This window comes from Branchiostoma belcheri, unplaced genomic scaffold (genome assembly GCF_001625305.1).
Source record: "Branchiostoma belcheri isolate BF01 breed outbred unplaced genomic scaffold, Haploidv18h27 scaffold31, whole genome shotgun sequence".
Taxonomy (NCBI): Eukaryota; Metazoa; Chordata; class Leptocardii; order Amphioxiformes; family Branchiostomatidae; genus Branchiostoma; species Branchiostoma belcheri.
The window spans coordinates 1004681-1025832 of NW_017803921.1; the positions used below are offsets into that span (position 1 = coordinate 1004681).

Genomic DNA, 21152 nt, shown 5'->3' on the forward strand with positions numbered 1-21152 from the left:
ACTACATATGAGACCTCACCTATCGAAAATGTACACAACCAATTCTGTAAAAATGTTCTTGGTGTATTTAGAAATAGTAAGCAATGTCGCCTGTAGAGCAGAATTAGGTAGACTTCCTTTAGATACAGATATTTGTATATAGATATACTAGTAGTTAAATTCTGGTTATGCTTGGTCCAAATGGACACAACCTCCCACTCCCTTCAAACGGATGCTCTCTCTTACAGCAAAGCCTACAAATACCCGTAGACAAACTTTATTGCAACGTGTTAAAGACATACCGGTATTAGATCATAATGGATACTCCTCTTTGTGGCATTCTGATAACTCACATTGTGACCCTGAACATGTTGGGGAAATGCTGAAAATGAGACTTACAGATATAACGTTACAGCTAGATAATGTTGCATGCGAGTGGACAGGGATATAAATCAGCATGTGTCTGCTCAGTTGTGAATCTGTACAATTTCCACAATGTCCCAAGGGTTTCCTGGAATTTCACTACGTAGGAATGTGGGCATAGATGTGTGTCAGCAAAATCCCAGACATGCCTGTAGACATTCCATTCCTGTGGAAAAAAATGCCTGTGCAATTCCTAGAATTCTTGCAAACTGCACACAATACTGTACCATTAGGCTCCCCCCTGAGGCGTCGCCAAAAACAAATTGACCTTAATTTCTGTCGATCATGCATGGTGGTATCGCACAATGGTCTCACCTACAAAAATAGGATGAACGTAGTAAAATGGGCTCACCTATCAAGCTGCCGTTGTTTACCGTATACTGATATCTTGGGAAGTGTGACCTGGAGTCCATCACTGTGTAGCTATTTCTAAACGTTGAAGGGTCGCATCTCACGATTTCCGAGATCTTCTCGGTGGTTGGGTCGTATTTGACTTCGACACATTTCATGTACAGTGCGATTTGAGTGTCCGAACTTTGTGATATCTCCGCAGTACGGTTTCGTCTAGCATTCATCCCCATTCCTGGCAGTCTTCCTGGGCCTTTCCGGAAATTAAACTTGGCTTCAAGATGGTCGTCAACACGTTTAGAGCTCTCGCACCTCACCTTGTCAACCGACAAACACGTCCGTCACGAACGAAAAAGCTGGTCTCTCCTTGTATCCCGTCGGTGGCTTGATTAAGAACTCTGTCCCGAAAGACTGCGCGAACGTGTTCGATGTCGACACTGATCGTTTTAGAGTGTTCAAAGAGAATTTTGTACTCTTTAGAACTCTTCCTTCCACCAGCAATCTTGGATTCGTCTTCTGCTGACAGCCAAAGATCAATGTCTTTACCCTCTATAAAAGTGTATGACCATTTCTGGGGGCTGTTGTCGACCGTTGTCACTTGTTTACTCATGTCTGACCATTGTTTGAGGCCTCCTTTAAATCTTAGGGTCGGGTTTTGGAAATCGAGGACAATTTGTCCCGATGTAGAACACATATTGGTCTTACACAAGATGGCCCTTCCCGGGAAATAGTTTCCATTTTCGACCCCAGAACAGGAAACCCAGCCGTCTAACTCTGGAAAAATTTCAATCGCCGTTTCCTTTTCAGATTTGCTCTCTACCGCTCCCATTTTGATCTGGAAGAAACCCAGAAGTTGAATGTGGTCTCGGTAATTATGCCATTAGAAAGGCATTCGCAAAGCAAACACATAATGTTCACCTTCGCATATGGTCTGCTCTGTTAGTTCTTACTCAAACACATTCATTATATATATGGTCAGATAGGAGTCTAAATCCCTCCTGCTATAAAATTGCAACATGATGTAACCCAACACTAGGTACCATGGTGTGAGACGTCTGATTCAGGTCATTGACCTTATTGGTTTGGACAAGAAGAAACAGAGCAAAAACAAGGGTAAACATAAATATACTGTGCAAAACGTATCTCTGATCTGTTACCATAACTTGCGTTGACGTCAGTTTGTCATTCCCGAGTCAGAAAATTTATTCATTTATTCACATATACATGTATGTATTTAATGCTTACATAACGCCTTCTACACCAAAAAAAGCTACTCAAGCAACTGGATATGATTTTGGAAACGGACAGACATTTAAGGTAGCATCGCATAACGCCTTTTGGTTTGAAGTATATCGAAAAGGCCAGAAAATCGAAACAGCTTTCAGCCTTTGACCTTGATATTGGTTGAACAGTGCCGGATAATGGTCTCACCAACAGAAATAGGTTCAAGGAAGTAGGAGGGACTCACCTTGACTTATAGGCAGAATTCAGCCATTTTGATCCCGATTTTGATCCCGAATTCGAAGGCCCGAACTAGGACGAAGTGTAGACATGGGCACAAAAGAAAACATATTGCCACACCTTGGGAATTTCACATTGCGTGCGACACTGATTTGTTCGTCAGGGGATTCCCAGTTGTAATCATGTACAGGATGTACTTTACGTTTGGAACTGCAGTATATGTTTTAACTATATCTATGTATGTCCCCATCACTTGCGTTTGGGACTGCTTTGTTAGCATGGCAATACATCGTTCAGCACACAGTGAAGCAGTCATGACCGAGATGGAAGACAAGTGGTTGTGAATAAAGAACTACTCAATCATTCACCGACCTAATGAAATTATTCACCGAACTATGACTAACGTCTATATATATCTAGACAAGTACAGACGTGCCTGTCATGATCATGTGACACGTTATAATTACATGCATGCTTTACTCTTTGACTTTCCCCTCGGGCATTGTTTCTTTCTATCTGCAATGACCTGGAATGGATGTGTGTAAAAAAATTGGCTCCTAGCAGCATATTTTTTGTATCTCCCCCCAAAAGCTCAATGCATGTGCATGTCTTTTGAATAAAAGGTACTTATCCCATGGGGGTATGCAATGGACATACATATTACATGTAACACGAATGAGGGGAAAAAATGTTTTCTGGCCACCCTCGAATCTATGTGTAATGGAACAGTCCAGACAGGTAAGAAGGTGTGCCAACTTTATGTCCTACAAGCATGACGTTGATAAACGTTAGAACAAGTATTATACGCAGTACAAAATCAATCAAGCGGCTGGATAAATTCTCAGACGTTTCAAATCGAATCAGCTAGTAAAGGTCATTCATTACAGATGTCAGCTATAACTCACGGTGGGATTTCTTTGATTTTTGGTAAATGATTAGTTATTGGGGTTCAGATGAGGTGGTTAGCAGAATTTAAAACACTGCTTTTAAGTGACCTACCTACACAAACCTCATCATTACTGTTCCTGACTGTGTGACTGACTACCCTGTGAGTACAGCTCCTCCAGTGTGTATATGCCCTGTATGAAGGGTCGGCTGTGTAGACATGTCCGACACCTGGGCAGCTCCCTGTCCTTCCTCCTGAGAATCTCACACACCTCGTCACGTGACATGGTGCTGGACAGACTACGGGACATGCGCACTGCCTCGCCCTGTGGGGGGGGGGTACAACGTACATGTAGGACAAGGAGAGGAAGAAGTGTACAGTTAGAAGATACTAACAACACAAATGAACCTAGTACAGAAGGATCTACTGAGATTAGCAAAATTTTAAAAATGATTATACAATTCCTTGAAAAAGCCAAAATTGATGTGAATCTGGATTGCAGAATGGGGCAACGCAAAGAAAAAAGTTCCAAAAACTCCCCAAAAAGAATTCTACCACATATTTTTCAATTGTGATGAAAAATAAGTATCATAATAATTGTACATAGAATTCAGGAATGCATAGACTCATTGCAAGTTCCTTGTATTCTTTGACTGAAACAGAATAAAGTCACTGACCTGTAGGTAGTGTTTAACTTTAAATGGCCTGCTACTGGATACTGTTGTGCTGTTGGTAGTACTGATGAGGCCTAGAAACAACCAGAACTTGTTCAGCACAGAGCAACATCATGAAATGAACCCCCTTTTCCTTTACATTGTATCTCTAGTATAGTAGATACTTTGTAAAACAATCACTTTGCAGGCAAAACATCAACATTCATCTCAAAGCAGATATTCGAATAATGGTGATGACACAACCAAAAGAAAAGTTTGGCTTCACTCACTCAGAGTTTCCTTCAAATCCTCCACCCCATAAAAGGGCATGCAGGTTGCCATGGCAACAATCTCAGCCCTCTGGTTCCCGTCCTCGTCCGAGGTCAGCTGGACGTCGAACCCGTTGCTGACCAGTCGTGGATCAGAGATCCTCCTAGCAGGGCCAGGGTGGGCACTCTCACTCGACATGTTCTGCAGGGTTTGCCATGCTAGGGACCCTCCTATTGTACTGGGGGTGGAAATAAAAAACATGTTGTGTCATACTTACAACTTTAAAATATGACCACAAAGTTTTGCTGTTAAATATACATGGCATTTGTTGACAAATGTAAATGATAAGCCTAGTGTTAGTGAATTTTCTATATTATATCAAATGAAACATACTTAACATTTTCAACAAATAATCTTTTGAAGAAACACAAGAATGCACGTGCACAGGCGCACACATGCACAGAGAAACAGACAGACAGACAGACACACACATACATACATTTGCATGCTGTTAAACCACATGTACCACACTGCACATTTTCACTTTGGTAGGTTGAACTACCATATTGTGTATCACTCAGTACCTTTCATTCAGAACCACCGGCACCCTGAGTGGTTGCCTTGGTAACACGTGAGTCTCCATCAGCCTGTTGTACAGCAACGCCTCCTGTATCCTGTACTGGTGAACTGCAACCACCTCCGACCCTTGCACTCCGACCCACACCCCATGTGGTGCCAGTCGGCCAATCAGACGAAGGGACCCATCGCCCCCATCACTCCTGTTGGAAATTTCTTCTTTCCCAACCCTCTCTTTCAACCATGTCATTCTAAAGCTAACGTCCACCACTTTCAAAACAGGCTCTTTGTTTCCTTCTTTTTCCTTTCTTAATTTTTGTGACTGGAACATTTTGTCGATGAGGTTTTGGTGGGAAACTGGGTCCAATCTCCTTTTCTTGGTGGTCAGCCTGTTCTTCCTTGGTACAGGCGAATCTGCAGATGCGTTACTTTCTCTTTCTTGCAGTGTCTGAAGATGTGCCTGGTATCTCTGTTGATCTCTGGTTGCCATGGCTTCATATCTTTGCCTCTCCTGATTGGCCAGCTCATTCCAACATTGACCAATGAGGCGAGCGATTTCTGCAAAGTCAGCTTCTGGGTTCTCTTGGCAAACTGTGAAGGAGATTGAGAAAAACAATCATGTCACATAGCTGGTCTGCAATAACGTTGATTTGCCTGTTCCAGCCTGTGGTAACTACCTGATGTATCACATGGGGTTCTAATGGTTATCAATGGTTAAAATTTCCATAATTTGAGTGCTTTTCTCCTAGTAAATATTAACCTGAATCCTCATTTTTGCACTGTACAATGTTCTGATAAACATTGAGCCAAGAAAAACTTTACTACTAGAGAACAACCATCATGCTTCAACACCTACATAGAGGTTGTGTGAAGCATAATGCTTCAATCTATGACCCCAGCTAATTCCTTACCATTAGGTCTGACATCCTTGATGAAGAAACTGTAGGCTGACTGTGGCTTCTTCACCGGTTTGTTCCCTACCAGGTCATACATGGTTGTATGGCCCTCCTGTAAATACAAAATTTATGTATCATAAAAATTTTTCTTTTTCATCTTTTACATGTTGGCTGGCTCAATTTGATGGCTTAGCATTTGTCACTAGATCAAGTACTCAAGTCTGGAGTTTCCAAAAGATAAGCGCTCCCTTAACACATATTCTGCCAGCCTTTACATGGTGTAGGGCTACTGCGTATTCATATAATAAACAAGTAACAATTCACCTTTTCCAGGATGGTGTTTTTCCTTCCTGGGCTTCCCCTGTCAATTCCTGTGTGTGGTGACTTTTCTGGTCCCTGATTGGCTGCTCCAGGGACCAATAGTCTCACAGGTTCAATTGGCTCTCCAACGGAGTTGACCAATCCCCTCCCTTCACTCCATGTCTTTGCTGAAACCTCATTGGCTGTTGAAATCCCATCCTCTTTCTGATTGGTTGAGGTGGGACTGTCACCGTCCAATGAAGGGAGAGGGGGAATTCCACCTTTTTTAAGTGTCTGATTGGCTGAATTTGAAGTATTTGTAGCTAAACCTTCACTCTCTTCTCTTCCTTCTTTGTCATTTTCTTCTTTTTCTTCATCACTTAGCACAAGACTGAGGGAAGCTTGAGTCAGGAGGTTGAAACTGACGCCATCTTCGTCTTTCCTTACAGTTTTAGCTGGACTTGGAGTTGGAAGGTCTCCGAGAAAAGAACTAGAAATAGAAAAACTAATCTGAGAATCTTCACGTAGTTTGTCTGCTGGCTGCAGAGACTCTTGTGACTCCACTCCTGCTAGCAATGAGTCAGGGATAGAGAAAAAGGATAATTCTGATTCCTCTCCTGGCCTATGGGGCCTTGTGGAAGAGGTGTCAGGGGTCTTGATCTCAGCAAGTATGGAGTCCCCCATTGTAACATCTGAGTCACAACTTGAGATGTCGCTTGTTGTTCTTGTATCCAAAGTTGTATTCTCTTCTGTACCCAAATGCTCTACATCCATTATTTCATCATCTACATGCACTGTTACTGCAGCATGACTACCATGACCGTTTTCAACTCGTCTTTCTTTTTCTGACTCTTGAATGTCGCAGTCTATTGATGCAGTCTTTGCTCCTTCTGTTAAATCTTCTTCATTTGTACTTTTAGTTGAACTATAGGCACAGGACAGCTGTTCATCTTCAAGTGTGTTTTGCAGTTTGTTGGTGTCCAGGGCACTTGTACTGTTATGTGATATTTTTCTGGTTTCATCACATGTACCTGTTGTATTATCGTGGCTTGAGTCATCAGAAGAGCTGTATACAGTCTGCAACATTTCTTCAATAACTGACAGGATCGAATCCTGAAAAAAAAGTAAACTTGTGTGACTTGCATTTCTCAAAGTTGCACACATTTTGACTACAATCTCCTTGCACATATTTTTACTTACTTACATGCACACATAGTAGTAGTAATAGTAGTAGTAGTAGTAGCACACATACATAATCTATATATTAACATTCCTTTAATAAAAACATCAAGTTTTCCTACGTTGTGATGCAGAAGAACTTTGGTTTTGTTGGGCTCCACGTTCGGGTCAATCTCCGCAGGGGGTACCCTGATGCTGAGGAATATTATGGGATGCCGTGAGGAACCTCCTTCAGACGTGCTGCCATGGTAATATTGACGCACCAGCTGAAACAAACAAACAATCAGAAATATGAGATTTCTCTACCTTATTACTTAACACACAACAGCCAACAATGTGAAAATAAATGCTGCAAGCATGTCAATCTTGATGACACCACATTTTGACTCACTCTATACTAGCAACTGCATTAATTTAGACTAAATTTCTAATGTTATTATCAATAATGTTAATATATACTTATACAGGACAATAATCTAGCATTGGACATAGCAAAAAAAATTGTGTTTGGGACATTTGTGTTACCTTTTCTACTCCCTTCATTTGGACCGGTCTCTCATTGAAAAAGACAAAAGAGCGGTCAGTTGCTGCCCGTGTGACGGCCTGGGGGTCAGCTCCTGGCTTGGGAAGGAACCCATGAACATCTACCTGTTACAGAATAAGATTCTACACTGTAACTTCCAACACAAAATGTTTCAACTGTGCAAGTCTTATTAAAAGTTTCACACAATGCCCTCCACCTATTGTCAACAAAATTAATGTATTCACTCAAGTTAATTCTGACCTCCAATTGGCATACATGTACATGAACCTACAGCTCCAATTTTACCTGCCCTAAGGCACATATGCATCCAGTATTTCAAGCTTTGCAATGCCATACTTGTTCTACCTGAGGTTCCAGACTCCTGTGCTCCACACCCTGCAGTAGTGCCATGGTGCCAGTACCCAGTACCTTCAGCAGAGCGCTGCGGTGGTCGGCGGACTTGTTCTTCTGCCACACTGTGCTCTGGGCAAATATGAGCAAAATTCTAATTAAATAATGACTTACTACATGTACATGTCCCAGCAAGGCATATATATGGGGATAACAATATCCATCTGCTAACCCTACCCTGTCCATAGTAACCACCTGTCCCTAGTCCCTTGGGTGGTTGCTGAGACAAGGTTACAATGTACTATCTTAACATCATAATGTCTTGCTTTGTTAGATTATGTTCAGGACATATTTTAATTTGCAGGATGCTCTATAGCTCTAAAGCTGGTTGAAGGCAATTACAAACAGTTTAAACAAAACCTGCCCAGACTCATTCATTGACAGAAAATAACAGGTAGTACATGTATTTCAGAAAATAAAAATGGCAAAGAGTGTTAGGAATTTCAGTAGCCACTTTGATACTCCCCAAACCAAGTAAAATAACTGGTCACCTATCCGTTGACCTCGTTGAGGGCACCATGACTTACATAACTGGTAAAACAGAATTAATAATCCTTAAGCATGTCTACCTTGTTATGTATGAGTGAAAACCTGACGTCTGGTTTGATGATGCCAAACGCCATCAGGATGTCATCCACCCGCTTCAGTTCCTCCTTGCGCCGCTTGGGGGCGCTGTAGTACTGTCGGCGCACCGGGACATTCTTGAACAGGTTTGTGACTGTTATAGTTGTACCTGAAACATCACAAAAGCAGATGAAACATTGCAGTATTTGATATTTGCTGCACAAATCTGTGCTTGTCTTGTATGCATTGTTACATTGTTTGCATATATGTACCCACCGACACTCACGCAAATCAGTGCTCAGTTATATAATTAATAAGAGTTATCCGGGTAAAAAACATAGATTGAAATAAATAGAAAATAAATACTTGTTGCCTAGAAAACTATGTTTTCCGATTTGGGGAAGGATACATGGTACACACAAGGAAAAACTTAAACTTCTGAATAACTTTTAGACAAGCAGATACAATGTAACAACTCTCAAAACAGGATTAGATGCCAGTTACTAGGAATAATTCCTTTCCCATACCTTGTCCCAGATGTGCAGGTTTGCTGTTAGTGACCTTCCCCTGTCTGTCCAGTGTGTAGGTCATGCTGAAGTCATCAGCTGCCGTCTTCGTGGTGACTGTCACATCAGCAACAGCACAGAGAGAACCTGCAACGACAAAACATCAATATTAAACTGGAAAGGTAACATTTACATAGCAAATACACAAGGTTTTAGTAACTTTTATCTGGTCAAGCCCTGTCAAGCCTTGTCAACTACTGTTCTGTTTATTCTTACTCAAAGTCAAACACATTCATATGGTGACCAGCCTCTCCAACTCTGTCCTGCCAACTGATACATAATGTAACACCACAGGGTATTTGCTACAGCACCAGTTACCATGGTGACAGCCATCTGGTCCTGGTCATATAAAACACACTTACCCAGTGCCTCTCCCCTGAAGCCGTAAGTCTCCAGACTGTCCAGGTCTGTCTGGTGGGACAGTTTGGAGGTGTAATGTCGCTGGGCCATGTACTCAGCATCTGCACGGCTGATCCCACTGCCATTGTCACTTACAACTATCTTCTCAAACCCAAACGACTCCTGAATAGCAGAAATAAAATAAAGTATTGGTTTAGATTTCATTTACAATCCAACCTGACCCCCACATCAGCCACCTGGCCATAACAACCAACTTCCCCTGGTCCCCATTTTTCCATAGGCAAAAGGAATTCATTTTAATTGATGCAATTAAAGAACAGGTTTCACTGTATGTCACTTATGTACTTCAAGCCCTGAACCTACTGGCCGGACAAACAGACACACAAACCCACAGCTCAGCCACCCAAAACAATACTTTAGTACTTACCCAGAAGTTATGTACTAAAATGACAAGGACATTACAATGGATATATGTAATGTTCTTGTGACAAAAGCCAGTAACATGTTTACAAACATACGAACCAGTTTGACGTCCACACTGGTGGCCTGAGCGTCCAGCGAGTTTTCCACCAGTTCCTTGACCACGCTGAAGACAGAGGTGATGACCTGTGTACTGGACAACAGGCGGGCCGTCGCCGCGGGCAACGGCTGTAAGCTTCTCGCACCATCGGTTACAGCAGCCATAGTAATTTTCTTCTGGATGGAGGGAGTCTGGTTAAAGAAGTAATAATGAAGACAAGATAAGAGTTAAATTTTTAGAAACTACAGGGCTCTGGGCAAGCCACAGAGACCGGTACCCATCAAATGGAGACCCAAAGTAACTGGCTTCCACACCTTGTTGGCGGGGAGCGGATCTTGGGAAGCGGACTAAAGCTCACAAGGCTGGATACCAGGCTAACTTTACTCTAACATTATCAAGCTTTGCTGTTGTTCTCAAAGGTACTAGGCAACTTTGAATGATGTAGGCATAATCCTAATGTATTGATTAAAAATCCCATGATACTTAAGAACTAGAATAACCATGCCTTTACCTTTTATAAAGCAAAACCTTCCCTGCAAATCCGTGTAAATATTTCAGCTACGCGCCTTTTTTCCGTTCACCTCTGACCTTTGACCTGAGGTCGTGCGAGATTCACCTAGACTGTACCATTCACACAAAGGGGGACACAAGTTAGCCGGTATCTGCAGAACAACTTTGGTCTTCTGAAATCATATTTTTCCTGATCGTGGACAAAAATTATGGACTATTTATGAATTTCTCTATCATAGACCAAGCAGCTCTGAACACTACTCGTGAATTTCGCATAATTTGATGCACTATTAAATGTACTTCAAGTGGACTTGTCCGGCTGTCCGAAAATGTCACTCCAACATCTGGTTGGACATGTGGGAGAAAAACACATAGACGGACTTTGGTCTGATGTGATAAGACCAATTTACGCGTTGAACCCGTGACGGTCAGTCGCTGGCGTAAAGCAGAGGTTACTTTCAGCGTTGACAGCGAGCATACTAGTTGTGCAAGTCTCAGCTATCTCACCAAGTAGGCTGAGGGCCGCTTTTAGTTACACTGAACAGGTACACTTTGTGTTGTTTTATACTGCCCATTCATCCCATTCAAATGACTCATGTCTACCACAAGGCCCATCGTTCGATTTATACAGTGCCGACATGCTTTCCTATTTCGCTATATAACGTCAAATTATAAGTAAATGCCTGGATTAAGAGGTCAGAAAGAATCAAAGGCTAAACAAAAGGATAGTGAACTTTTGAACTCGCCCCTCGTCACTAGCGCTTCCTACCGGTTAAAAACAGAACTGCAATATTCTTATGATAAATTGATAGCCTGATAGATGCATTTGTAGTATAACATGACAGATATATAGACTGATAAAATGATGAATGGATGGATGGATGGGTAGAATATAGGTGTATTTATAGAAAGATTGGGGTAACGTTTAATATAGATAGACAGATCAATTTTTCGATTTGTATCATTGTACCATTGTAAACCCTGCATCAATTCAGCACTATAAGGCTGCGATTGCACGGGTGATGTTTGGCCAATAAACCATTTATTATTAATCGATGGGTGAATGACTACATGACAGACATATACTAGTATGCGATGAACAACTTTTTAGACCGCAGCCCACATGCGAGCCCCCCGCGTGCACGAGCGGCCTCCAGACGGCGGCTGGGGGTGGATGATCCTGGTCAGCAACTTCGCCACGTGCTCGATCATCTTCGGCGTGCAGAAATCCTTCGGCGTGTTCTTCGTGGAATTCCGGGAGTACTTCGGAGAAACTTCGGGTGGGACCGCCTGGATCAACTCCATCATGTCAGCTATAGCACACGGTGGAGGTAGCACAACATGTTTGTTTGTTTGTTTGTTTCGCATAACCGGTAACACACCAGTTTTGTACATGTATGTAAGTACAACCAAGAGTACAGCGCACGGCAAACTGTGAAGTTAGCGCATACCGACTCCTTTGGTTAATTTGCAAAATCATGTCCGAAGGCTTTTACAGAGTCAAAGATGGTACAATGCAATAAATAGGAATCAGACAACTACTGTCTGAAATATATCTGTCTTTCTGGCCAATGTCTACTCTTTCTAACCACTTCCCGAAGCCTTGTAGAAGCTACTAAATCTATCTGAATGTGATGTGTGTTTCTCCCATGTAGGAGCCCTTGCTGTACCGCTGAGTGTGCGGTTCGGCACCCGGCCTGTGGTGATGGTTGGCGGGGTGCTGTCGTCCTTGGGTCTCGTCCTCAGCACGTTCGCCAATAGCGTCTTGTACCTGTACTTCAGCCTGGGGGTACTCACAGGTAAGTAATTATAGTAGTCTAGACTGGATTATCATTAACGCGGCCTGAAAACATTAAAACCCGTTGGATGCTTAAGTCATTGGCCGGGTATTTAGGGAAAGTGTTAAAAGCGGGAGCTAAGCGAAGTTGGCAGTCTCAACAATTAAATTATCGCGCTTATAGCGGCCTGCTCAATTAACTTTGCACGGGAGGGCCCATCATAGCCACGTTACACAATCTAGGGAGTAAGTAGGTTGCGTTCTTGGTCTCGAGGAAGGTAAAGGTCCCATAGCCTTTTCAGGTTGTTGAGCGACTAACTGTGTCTTAGGCAAATCTGCAGAAGGCGCCGAGTCCATGCCTCTAGTGCGTTAGCGTGAGTCCAATTCAAGTCACCAAGGTGACCACATCTTTAACACGTCACCCAACTTGCCATTCCCAGTATGGCCCCCGGCCAGATATTTCAAAAGCATTTCTTGTCTCCAGGCTTGTCTTACGCCATGGTTTACGTGCCGTCCGTCACCATGTTGGGCCGGTATTTCGACAAGCGCCGCGCCCTGGTGAACGGGATCGCGCTGTCCGGTAGCGGGGCCACCTTCGCCCTGGCTCCGATCTGCCAGCTCCTCGAGCAGGTGCGTAGCTGCTGTACGTAGGTAGCCTCCTTCGCAGACTTCTGAGGTGGCGGCGTTCCTTTTTTTCGGGGAGCGACCCGAGTTATGCTGCGGAGGGACGGTTTTGCCGCCTAGGGACTTTGCCGGGGAGACTTTGCCACCTAACCGCCTCAGAAGTCTGGGAAGGAGGCTAGCTGTATGTATGTATCCAAAACAGACACGGAGTCCCATCTGGGATATCCCAAGCTGGTCGCGGACGAAACTATACCCGTCTTGGATATCCCAAACGGGTCGCGGACAATGCTACCCACCTGTTATATGTCCCAAAACGGGCGGGTCGCTGTTGAAACTACCCGTCAGGGATATCAAAACAGGTCGCTGACAAAACTATCGCCCTGGAATATCCTAAACGGGTCACGGGCAAAAATACCCATCAGGGATATCCTGAACAGGTTTTTGAAGGAACCATGTACAGTTTGGAATAAAGATCGTTGCTTACCCCTGATGGGCCCTGTTTCAGTGTTTGGGATATCCCAGACTGGTAGATTTGTCCGCGTTAGCCATCGGAAAACGTGACGTCAGAAGTGGGTCAAAGGTGCTCAAAAGTCGGTATCGTCCGCCGTCCAGGTCATGATGACATCATTCGTGGTTGTAAGTTTATTTCTCAAATTCTTTGCTCTTGACCTTGACAGGAGTATGGCTGGAGAGGAGCATTGCTGCTTCTCGGAGGTGTGACCTTGAACCTGTGTGTCAGTGGGGCCTTGCTTCGACCAATCGTTCTAGCGGCAGATTTGGTATCCCATGATCCTTCACCTCACACTCAAATCGAACCGAGCACGCAACTGGCGATCGGAACGTCCACCGGGGAGTCTCCGGAACAAAATGACCTTGAAAGAAACAGGATCAAAGAACAGGGAAATTTCTCAAGAATACAACGTAAACAGTTTGACGTCAGTCTGCTGAAGAAGCGGAGGTTTCTGCTCTTCGCGAGCGCGGACCTGTTATCGTCTTTCAGCTACCTCATCCCGTATGTTCACGTGGTGCCCTGCGCGAGATATCGCGGGATCGACGAGACCAAGGCGCCATTCTTACTCTCCGTCGCCGGCATCACCGAGGTGTTGGCACGGGTGTTCTCAGGTTGGTTCTCAGACCTCAAAATCATCAGCAAACTTCACGTTTACATGATGTTCATAGGACTGAATGCCTTGGCCTGTTTCCTATTTCCGCTGGCGACGTCATATCCGGCCCTGCTGGCCTACAGCGTTGCCATGGGAACGTGTACAGGTGGTTTCCGTGCCCTCATCATGCCGTTGGTCGCCGATACGGTGGGCGTGGTCAGGATGCCAAACGCCTTAGGGCTCACCCTGGTCTGCGAGGGAGTCGGGATTCTGCTGGGACCTCCTGTAGCAGGTTGTATCTCATTTTTGAATGTTAATCTAACGTCCTGTCATGTTGACGACGTCGGATTGAAGTTTATTGCCATTAAATGTTTATCGATTTGTTGTAACCTGTATCTTGTTGCATGTTGTCCGACCCTTACCTCTTCCTTTATGACCTCGACGAAATTAAAAGCGACCAACAGGCTAATTTGAATGTTTCGCGAATAATACATGCACAGAGGCTGAAAAAAGAAAGTGCAAAGTGTTTACCTTCACATGGGGCTAGCCTAGCAAACTACTGCCTTGTTTATTTAGTCTTACTTAAACACATTCATATAATATTATATGGTGACCAGCCCCTACAACTCTGTCCTCATTTGCGACACAATGTAATCCAAAACCACAGGGTGTCTGCTACATCACCAGTCACCATGGTGACAGCCGCCTGGTCCAGGTCATTGACCTTTTTCGAGGACGAAGAAACAGGTCAAAAACAATATAAGATACACACAGATGTAGGTACATGTATTAGGTATCATAACTTTGATACCTTTGTTCTCCTGTGCTTTCCAGGCTGGCTGTATGACGCCACCGACAACTACAACTCGTCCTTTTTCGTAGCCGGAGGCTGCTTTGTGGCAAGTTTGCTTCCTCTCTGTGGACTTTCCTACCTCAGCCGCGTACACCAGAATGACAGCGATGCCTGTTCTACAAACCAGAGGACAGAACCGGCCACTGATACTTGCAGTTCCGTACCTTTAGTAGAACACGAAACATCTTTTTAGCCTAACATGAAGGTTTATCTGAATTAAAAATACATTATAGAACAAATAAGATTCGAATCCTGCCATGCGCGCCACCGATCTTGTGTCCTTGGGAAAGGCACTTTACATGACTTTCCTCACTTAACTCAGGTGAAAATGAGTATTGTCATCTGCGTTGGTGGCGGCCCAAAAATAAGTTGAAAAACTTGAGTGTGCCGTCACCATATCTTCTGATGAATATTGGAATAAAGGCAATCATACTTCCAGTTTCTGTTCCTTGCCACCAGTTTTTACGAGCAGTAGGCAACCTAGACGACCAACTTCCAACTACAGATGACCTTCATAACTTCCAAGCATGATCTGAAGCTCGAGAAGGTCGGAAGCCCAAGGGTCGGTTATGTGTGCACAAGGGACGTTGAACGTCCTTGGCGTATTCAACGACTAGACAGACGGGGAGCTGTCAAAAGACCTTCTAGTAATTTAGGGTTCCAAATTAAATCAGACGCTTTGAATGAAAATTCCTTATTGCATTATTTTCGACAAAGAAACGGAAATTGGGTACATCGTATAACAGGTCAGTCTGCACTTCTCAATAGCCAAGGCGAAACACCTGCGAAGACGTGGTCTAATTATTCCACATATGCACTAAAATCAAATTATTTTTTCTCATAACTTCAAATTATTTTTCTTGGTCACACTAATTCACTTTGGGCAGTTATTTTTTAGCTGTCCGTGCAGTGGCTACGGGTTTCAGCCAGGAAGGATAACCACGCTCGTTGCTACGGTAACGAAGCCGCTTCTGAATAGCCCTTCCACGGGAACCAATCAGGCCTTCACAGCGAGAGTTTGTGTTACGCAGGCTAAGACACGGAGATCACTTTCGTGCGGACAAGGCCGCGCGACACAACTCACGGTTGTGAAGACATTTGTCGACGCGAGGTTTTTCTGCAGAACGACATTGAGTATCTTTCGCAGAGCCAAGATGAGGGTGGCAGCAGTGCTGATGTACGCGATGACGCTGTGTTTGTGTTTGCTGATGAGGCAGTCGCAGACCGCTCCGTATGCGGACACTTTCAAACAACCGGTAAGTTTCTCATACTTACCTTCTACACTGGAAAAAATAAGGTGGTCTTGTGATTAGGGTTGTTAGTACTAGTGATGGTTCTGGGGTTGACTCTCTGGCAGGCTTAATATTGTGCACTTGGAAAAGGGACTTTACACCTATCTACTCACTTGACACAAGTGAAACATACGACGCTAGCGTCTCCAAGGGACGTCCTAGGCCTGGTTGATGGGACATAAAGCAGGAGGTCCTGTGTTTGTGTTTGAGGGCAGCCATATTTCGAGGCCCTTTACCCAATTGATAAAGATCCCACCGCACTTACAGTCTGGTTTTAGAGTCGAATGAGGTGTTAAGTGCCTTTCCCAGGGACACAACAGTGGGGTATGCCAGGAATTTTAACCGGCTAACCAGGAACCTTTAGGTTGCCCTACTAGTAACCATGAGACCACCATCTTCAGTCACTAAAGATGTAGTTTCCCACACCAGGTGTGTAAGGACGGTGTGCTTTCTGGAACATACCTTCTGACCCGTGGGGGAGAGCGGGACAGGCTGCACCACGGTCTGCAGGTCCTGAGGAAGGAGAGAGACATGATGGTGAAGCGACTTTGCGAAGCTGCACGGGCCAGAGTTGCTCCAACAGGTAGATGTTCCCTCATTTCTATTTGTAGCCCATTATATAGTGATTGTTGAAAGACCGTTGAAAGACCATTGACCAAAGCAAAGACCACGATGTAAACCCTCACTGGTTCAATCAAGGGCGTTCTATCACTTGTAGAACGTCCTTGGTTCAAGCGAATTTCACTGATCATGGAGCAGTTAAGTTTTGTAAGTTTTTTTTTTCAAATTATACTTTTACACGTGGGTAAGCATCTCCTGACTATATGATGTATCTTCGTAATCCACAGGAATCCCTGACGAGATCGAATCAGTCGAAGACTTGGTGGAGCGAATCGTTTCCATCGTGGAGGAAGAGCCAGAGACAGGTAATCCAAGGGCTGACTTTCAAGGGCATGGGATGTCTCATCACAAACTTCAGATCTGTCTGAGATCCTTGTTCTAGTCCTGTAACAGCCTGTTTGAAACTTCGTCGGCATCGTACGACAACAAAATCAAAAGTCACGAGTGTGACCGTGCCGGCAACTAACTACCGTTATCTTCAGTGCGAATGATTTAGAAGACTCGTTGCCAGCTACATAGAAGGAATAGATGATCATAAACAGCATAGTAATGATTTTATGTACGAAGTCATGATCATGCCCGAAGGCAAATTGCAAGGTGATACATAGTATATAAAGTTATAAGGTGGGCACAACATTTGGGTCCTGCTAGGGATTCGAACCCAGAACCTTTGTAACCAACAGCCAAGAGACTACTTAGCCACCTGTGTGTTATGTAATCTATTTGTCACTTCAAGGCCAGGTCAATATGACATTTCGTACATGATTGCACCCAGTTACCTCTAAATTGTGTCTTTTGTTGTTTGATTACTACGTCAATTTATACAAATTGCTTCAAGGTCAGGCTCCAAGGACGCAGTCTACATCTGTGCGTGTGTGTGCTGTGTTGTTGATTAGTTTGTGTCATTCTATATGAACCAATTGGATTCTTTTGTCATCAAACATCCGATGATTTCTGAACATTTTTCCCCTCTGATTACAGGAACACGTTCTCCCACCCAGGACGACATCGAGATAACTGTAAGTAACGCCACATTTGTTTTAGAAATTATAACGTTTTAGAATTTATTCAGGAAATGAATAAGATTAAGATGTTCCCAATTCTCCTGACTTGGAGGCGTTAGCCATTATCAAGCTTGCGGGGACCTGGTCAGTGGAAGGGCTGCTAGAAGTGGGATGTAGTCAGGCTAGGGGTCTGACCAGTGGAAGGACTGCTAGAAGTGTGTAGAATGGTGTAAAATGGATTATGTAACTTCATTTGGGGGCGTAAAAGGCACTCTGCCTTTCAAAACCGTGCCCTAGACACTAACAATCCACTGCCCACGGCCACAAAATGCTATGCGACTACCTTTATCCTTATTCTTATTGTTTTTACAGCCAGGCGAATTCTGCTCCCGTGGCGGCGTGGCGAATGGAAAGGAACTGTACCGGATCGGGAAGGACATGAAGGCTTTACAACTGGCCAGAAACAAACTTCTGGCGGAAATGTCTTCCCTGAAAGAGACCTTGCAGTGTCCGGATCAAAGTGGCAAGTTCCATTTATCTTTTTTTCTTAATTTTGTTAATAAAAAATAATTAACAATATGGATTATAAAAAAAAAGTTTATTTTTTAAAGATTTTTCCTTAGATTCAACTTGGAGTAATCTATACTCTGTGAATGAGTACCATCCATATACCCAACAATCATACATTGCCACAGGTAGTAAATTTCGATTTTAACCTGATTATGAAAAAGAAAACATGAAAGAGAGCGGATATTATCAGATAACTAGTTGCTTTATTTATTTTGCATTTCGTGATATCTGTTCTTCCGGTACCTGTGGATGTTAAAACTTCATTGACGTATTGAACTAAATGTTTTTGATCAGGCAAAACCGTCAGTGATAAAACAAGGCGCAGAATCCAGGATACAGTCCAGGCATACGTAACCTCCCTCCACATCGCTGCGAATGACGTCATCACGACGCCTGCACCGCCTGATCCTCAGCAAGGTTTGCATGATTTTTTTTTATTCCAACATGTAATCACAAGACAAGCTCAAGTTTTTTCAACTTATATTAATGCCACCACCAACACGGGACAATACAACACTCATTTTCACCTGAGCGAAGTGAGGAAAGTCGTGTAAAGTGCCATGGCACAAGATCGGTGACATGTCAGGACTCGAACCCGGGACCTCTTGGTTCCGAGTCGAGCACTCTGCCGTTACGCCATGGGAACCCACGATGGTTTGCAGGATTTCTTCCGAACATATAGCCTAGATGCCAGACCCAAAGCACACTGGACACAAAATATCTCAGTGTGCACACTGAGATATTCCTGGGTATGACCTACGTGTTTGCCCTTTTTGAATGATCAAATAAGATGTTTGTCCAGTGTGCTTTGGGTCTGGCATCTAGGCTACCGAACATATGATTTCATCAGGTTGGTAGAACCTTTTGGGATTTTCTTAATACACAATCAGTACTTCTGTCACCTTGCTAACGTGTTTCGATGTCTATCAGACACCTTTCTCAGAGCCGAAGAATAACGGGTGTCTTTGAGACATCGCTACATCAGCAATGTTCGAAACGTACTGATCGTGCATACGAAAATCCCAATATTCCATGTTCTACCAACCAAAACAAAGAAAGACAAGACCATGATGTTTATCAAAGTGCATTCTGTGTTAGATATTTTCACGTATGTAAATGTATCCTCCCTTCCATACAGTAACGTGCCATGACGAGGTGGCGACGACCGGCAGAAACATGTTCTGGGCAGAGGACCCCAAAAAAGTCCCCCTTCATCTTCGACATCAAGACACGAGGCCGGATGTACCTCCGACTGTCCGCCGAGAGAAACTTCCTCCCCAACATGACCCGGATCTGCACATACCCGTGGGGCGTCAAGATTTTTCGGAGGACCGAAGGCCGGTGGCAGGAGAAAGCGTACCAGAAGTGGAGCGAAACTTCAACAGGTAACGCCAATCTTCAGTATTTGAGATTCCGTAATGCTTAGGGCACAATTGCACCGATGTAAGCATCCGGCCTGGCTATGAAGTCTGTGTCTTAAGTGCAGTTGTGCCTAAAGTATAACGTTAACGGCGCGGTCACATTCGTCTTAGGTCGCCGTACCATCTATATGTCGTAGACGTTTCGTAGTTATGCTATCACATAAAGGTCATATGACTCATATCTGTAAAGTCGTATTGAGGTCACTTGGCGCCGAATGGCTGTTGCGGACCCTTGCGACAGTTCCACAAAAAGGGTGTGGAGCATGTTATATGTACCATGTGTATTACGTGAATGTTCGTGATGATTGATTCATTCTTATGTGATTGTAACTCGATTGCAAACCCTGCATAATTCAGCGCTGTAGAGGGCTGCGATTGCACGGGTAATGTTTGACCAATAAACTATTACATTTACTGCCTTGCAGAGATTTGGCAGTCTGAAGAGTTTATCCGCATGTGGGTCAGCTCGACGGACGACGGGACCATCAGTCTCTACAGCTCAAAACTGCAGGGCCGTCCGCTGGTCAACTGGACAGACCCCAACCCGCTCACCATCGACCACATCGCGTACAGCACGGTCTTCAAACCTGGGGTCTTCCGCTTCAACTGTACCCTGTAGCCCCCCTGTCACACGTTCAGGACTAGCCTGGTGTCTATCGTGGTTAGGGCAGGCTGTCTTCGGGGTTCTAATAGTTTCATAGCATTTTATGAGGGTTCAACTCTGGTTTGCTTTGTACGTGTTATTGTTATTCTATGTGTTCGCCTTTGTTGATCAATAAGATTTCGTATCTACTGTACTTTCGTACATTATACTATGCTGTAGTTCTTTATATAGCTCCTCGTCTAAGTGTTGTTTCACATATTGGCATTTGAGTGAGAGTGGCTTTTTATTAAACTATTCATAAGCGTTTAAAGTTCGAAGTTTACTTTGTTTCGTTAGTAACCCACACCCGAAAAGATACACACATGCCAGGGGTGATGACAATGACAAACATCGTGACTCAGTCAGAAAATTCTGTACTCGTGTAAGGTGTTTTTCTGTACTCCGACTGATGTATCACGCACATCCTTTTGTTTACATACCAGCAAAATAAAAGTCAAACTATATACAGCAGCATCTCTGACAACCCAAACGTATACATGGCGAAGGTATGAAGTCATCAACCTTTTGGTCTAAAAGAAAGTTTATTTCTTGTACAACATGGCATAGAAATGCACGACGTTTACTACTTCACTTTCGTAGCATCTTCCCAAAGTGTCTATTTCTTAACACATGTGAACCATCTATGCAAGGGCCGTTTCTATGACAATTGTCAAGGAGTACAGATCGTGCTGTTCTGTCAGTTACTTATCAGGATATTAGACAACAAAGCAAGGACCGACAAAGCTACCCAACCTATATGGTTGAAGCACATCATTCTAGGAGCGGCACAAGTCAAGGCATCCTTGGGACTTGAGCAAG

General features: G+C 43.8%; 7 protein-coding genes across 7 annotated transcripts in view; 3 read left to right on the forward strand and 4 right to left on the reverse strand.

The window, feature by feature from the left end:
• Positions 1–693, reverse strand: part of LOC109474443 (lipoxygenase homology domain-containing protein 1-like) — a 3932-nt gene extending 3239 nt beyond the window's left edge. Inside the window, exon 1 of the mRNA XM_019774737.1 lies at positions 671–693. Within this exon, the coding sequence (XP_019630296.1) occupies positions 671–693 (23 nt within the window). The remainder of the gene's footprint in view (positions 1–670) is intronic.
• On the reverse strand, positions 689–2716 carry LOC109474594. The gene is given in 4 exon segments (XM_019774933.1): positions 689–1079; positions 1081–1095; positions 1097–1585; positions 2219–2716. Coding segments are annotated over 3 exon segments (864 nt in total). The 5' UTR covers positions 1580–1585; positions 2219–2716; the 3' UTR covers positions 689–713.
• A 57-nt stretch (positions 2717–2773) lies between these two features.
• On the reverse strand, positions 2774–10090 carry LOC109474533 (PMS1 protein homolog 1-like). The gene is made up of 13 exons (XM_019774850.1): positions 9918–10090; positions 9398–9557; positions 8997–9122; positions 8475–8638; positions 7861–7977; positions 7497–7619; positions 7094–7237; positions 5817–6905; positions 5508–5604; positions 4605–5187; positions 4041–4258; positions 3775–3845; positions 2774–3422 (listed from the first exon to the last, which is right to left on the reverse strand). Exons 1-13 carry the CDS (start codon positions 10077–10079, stop codon positions 3228–3230), a joined length of 3249 nt encoding a protein of 1082 aa, XP_019630409.1. The 5' UTR covers positions 10080–10090; the 3' UTR covers positions 2774–3227.
• Positions 10091–10807: 717 nt separating this feature from the next.
• Positions 10808–15040, forward strand: LOC109474652 (monocarboxylate transporter 13-like). The gene is made up of 6 exons (XM_019775000.1): positions 10808–10970; positions 11537–11756; positions 12081–12224; positions 12687–12832; positions 13504–14221; positions 14764–15040. The coding sequence occupies exons 2-6, from the start codon at positions 11549–11551 to the stop codon at positions 14973–14975; spliced, it is 1428 nt and encodes a 475-aa protein (XP_019630559.1). The 5' UTR covers positions 10808–10970; positions 11537–11548; the 3' UTR covers positions 14976–15040.
• A 59-nt stretch (positions 15041–15099) lies between these two features.
• On the forward strand, positions 15100–17077 carry LOC109474444. Its single transcript, XM_019774738.1, has 3 exons — positions 15100–16038; positions 16504–16657; positions 16923–17077. Exons 1-3 carry the CDS (start codon positions 15937–15939, stop codon positions 17075–17077), a joined length of 411 nt encoding a protein of 136 aa, XP_019630297.1. The 5' UTR covers positions 15100–15936.
• Positions 17078–17614: 537 nt separating this feature from the next.
• On the forward strand, positions 17615–20448 carry LOC109474610. Its single transcript, XM_019774950.1, has 5 exons — positions 17615–17714; positions 18072–18222; positions 18564–18686; positions 19408–19654; positions 20116–20448. Exons 1-5 carry the CDS (start codon positions 17643–17645, stop codon positions 20129–20131), a joined length of 609 nt encoding a protein of 202 aa, XP_019630509.1. The 5' UTR covers positions 17615–17642; the 3' UTR covers positions 20132–20448.
• The window catches only part of LOC109474445 (leucine-rich repeat-containing protein 15-like), a 3815-nt gene continuing 2852 nt past the window's right edge, over positions 20190–21152 (reverse strand). The window contains exon 4 of the mRNA XM_019774739.1: positions 20190–20376. Within this exon, the coding sequence (XP_019630298.1) occupies positions 20190–20376 (187 nt within the window). The remainder of the gene's footprint in view (positions 20377–21152) is intronic.

Bases quoted from the DNA above. Each gene is read 5' to 3' on its own strand.
- LOC109474533 (XM_019774850.1), bottom strand. From the start codon at position 10,079: ATGGCTGCTGTAACCGATGGTGCGAGAAGCTTACAGCCGTTGCCCGCG. The intron at 9,558-9,917 runs GTTCGTATGTTT...TCTGCTATTCAG, and splicing joins CCAGTGTGGACGTCAAACTG to GAGTCGTTTGGGTTTGAGAA. The intron at 5,188-5,507 runs GTAAGGAATTAG...TCTCCTTCACAG, and splicing joins CAAGGATGTCAGACCTAATG to TTTGCCAAGAGAACCCAGAA.
- LOC109474652 (XM_019775000.1), top strand. From the start codon at position 11,549: ATGCGAGCCCCCCGCGTGCACGAGCGGCCTCCAGACGGCGGCTGGGGG. The intron at 11,757-12,080 runs GTAGCACAACAT...TCTCCCATGTAG, and splicing joins AGCTATAGCACACGGTGGAG to GAGCCCTTGCTGTACCGCTG. The intron at 12,833-13,503 runs GTGCGTAGCTGC...TGACCTTGACAG, and splicing joins TCTGCCAGCTCCTCGAGCAG to GAGTATGGCTGGAGAGGAGC.
- LOC109474444 (XM_019774738.1), top strand. From the start codon at position 15,937: ATGAGGGTGGCAGCAGTGCTGATGTACGCGATGACGCTGTGTTTGTGT. The intron at 16,039-16,503 runs GTAAGTTTCTCA...TTCCCACACCAG, and splicing joins CGGACACTTTCAAACAACCG to GTGTGTAAGGACGGTGTGCT. The intron at 16,658-16,922 runs GTAGATGTTCCC...CGTAATCCACAG, and splicing joins GGCCAGAGTTGCTCCAACAG to GAATCCCTGACGAGATCGAA.
- LOC109474610 (XM_019774950.1), top strand. From the start codon at position 17,643: ATGATTTCTGAACATTTTTCCCCTCTGATTACAGGAACACGTTCTCCC. The intron at 17,715-18,071 runs GTAAGTAACGCC...TTGTTTTTACAG, and splicing joins AGGACGACATCGAGATAACT to CCAGGCGAATTCTGCTCCCG. The intron at 18,223-18,563 runs GCAAGTTCCATT...GTTTTTGATCAG, and splicing joins GCAGTGTCCGGATCAAAGTG to GCAAAACCGTCAGTGATAAA.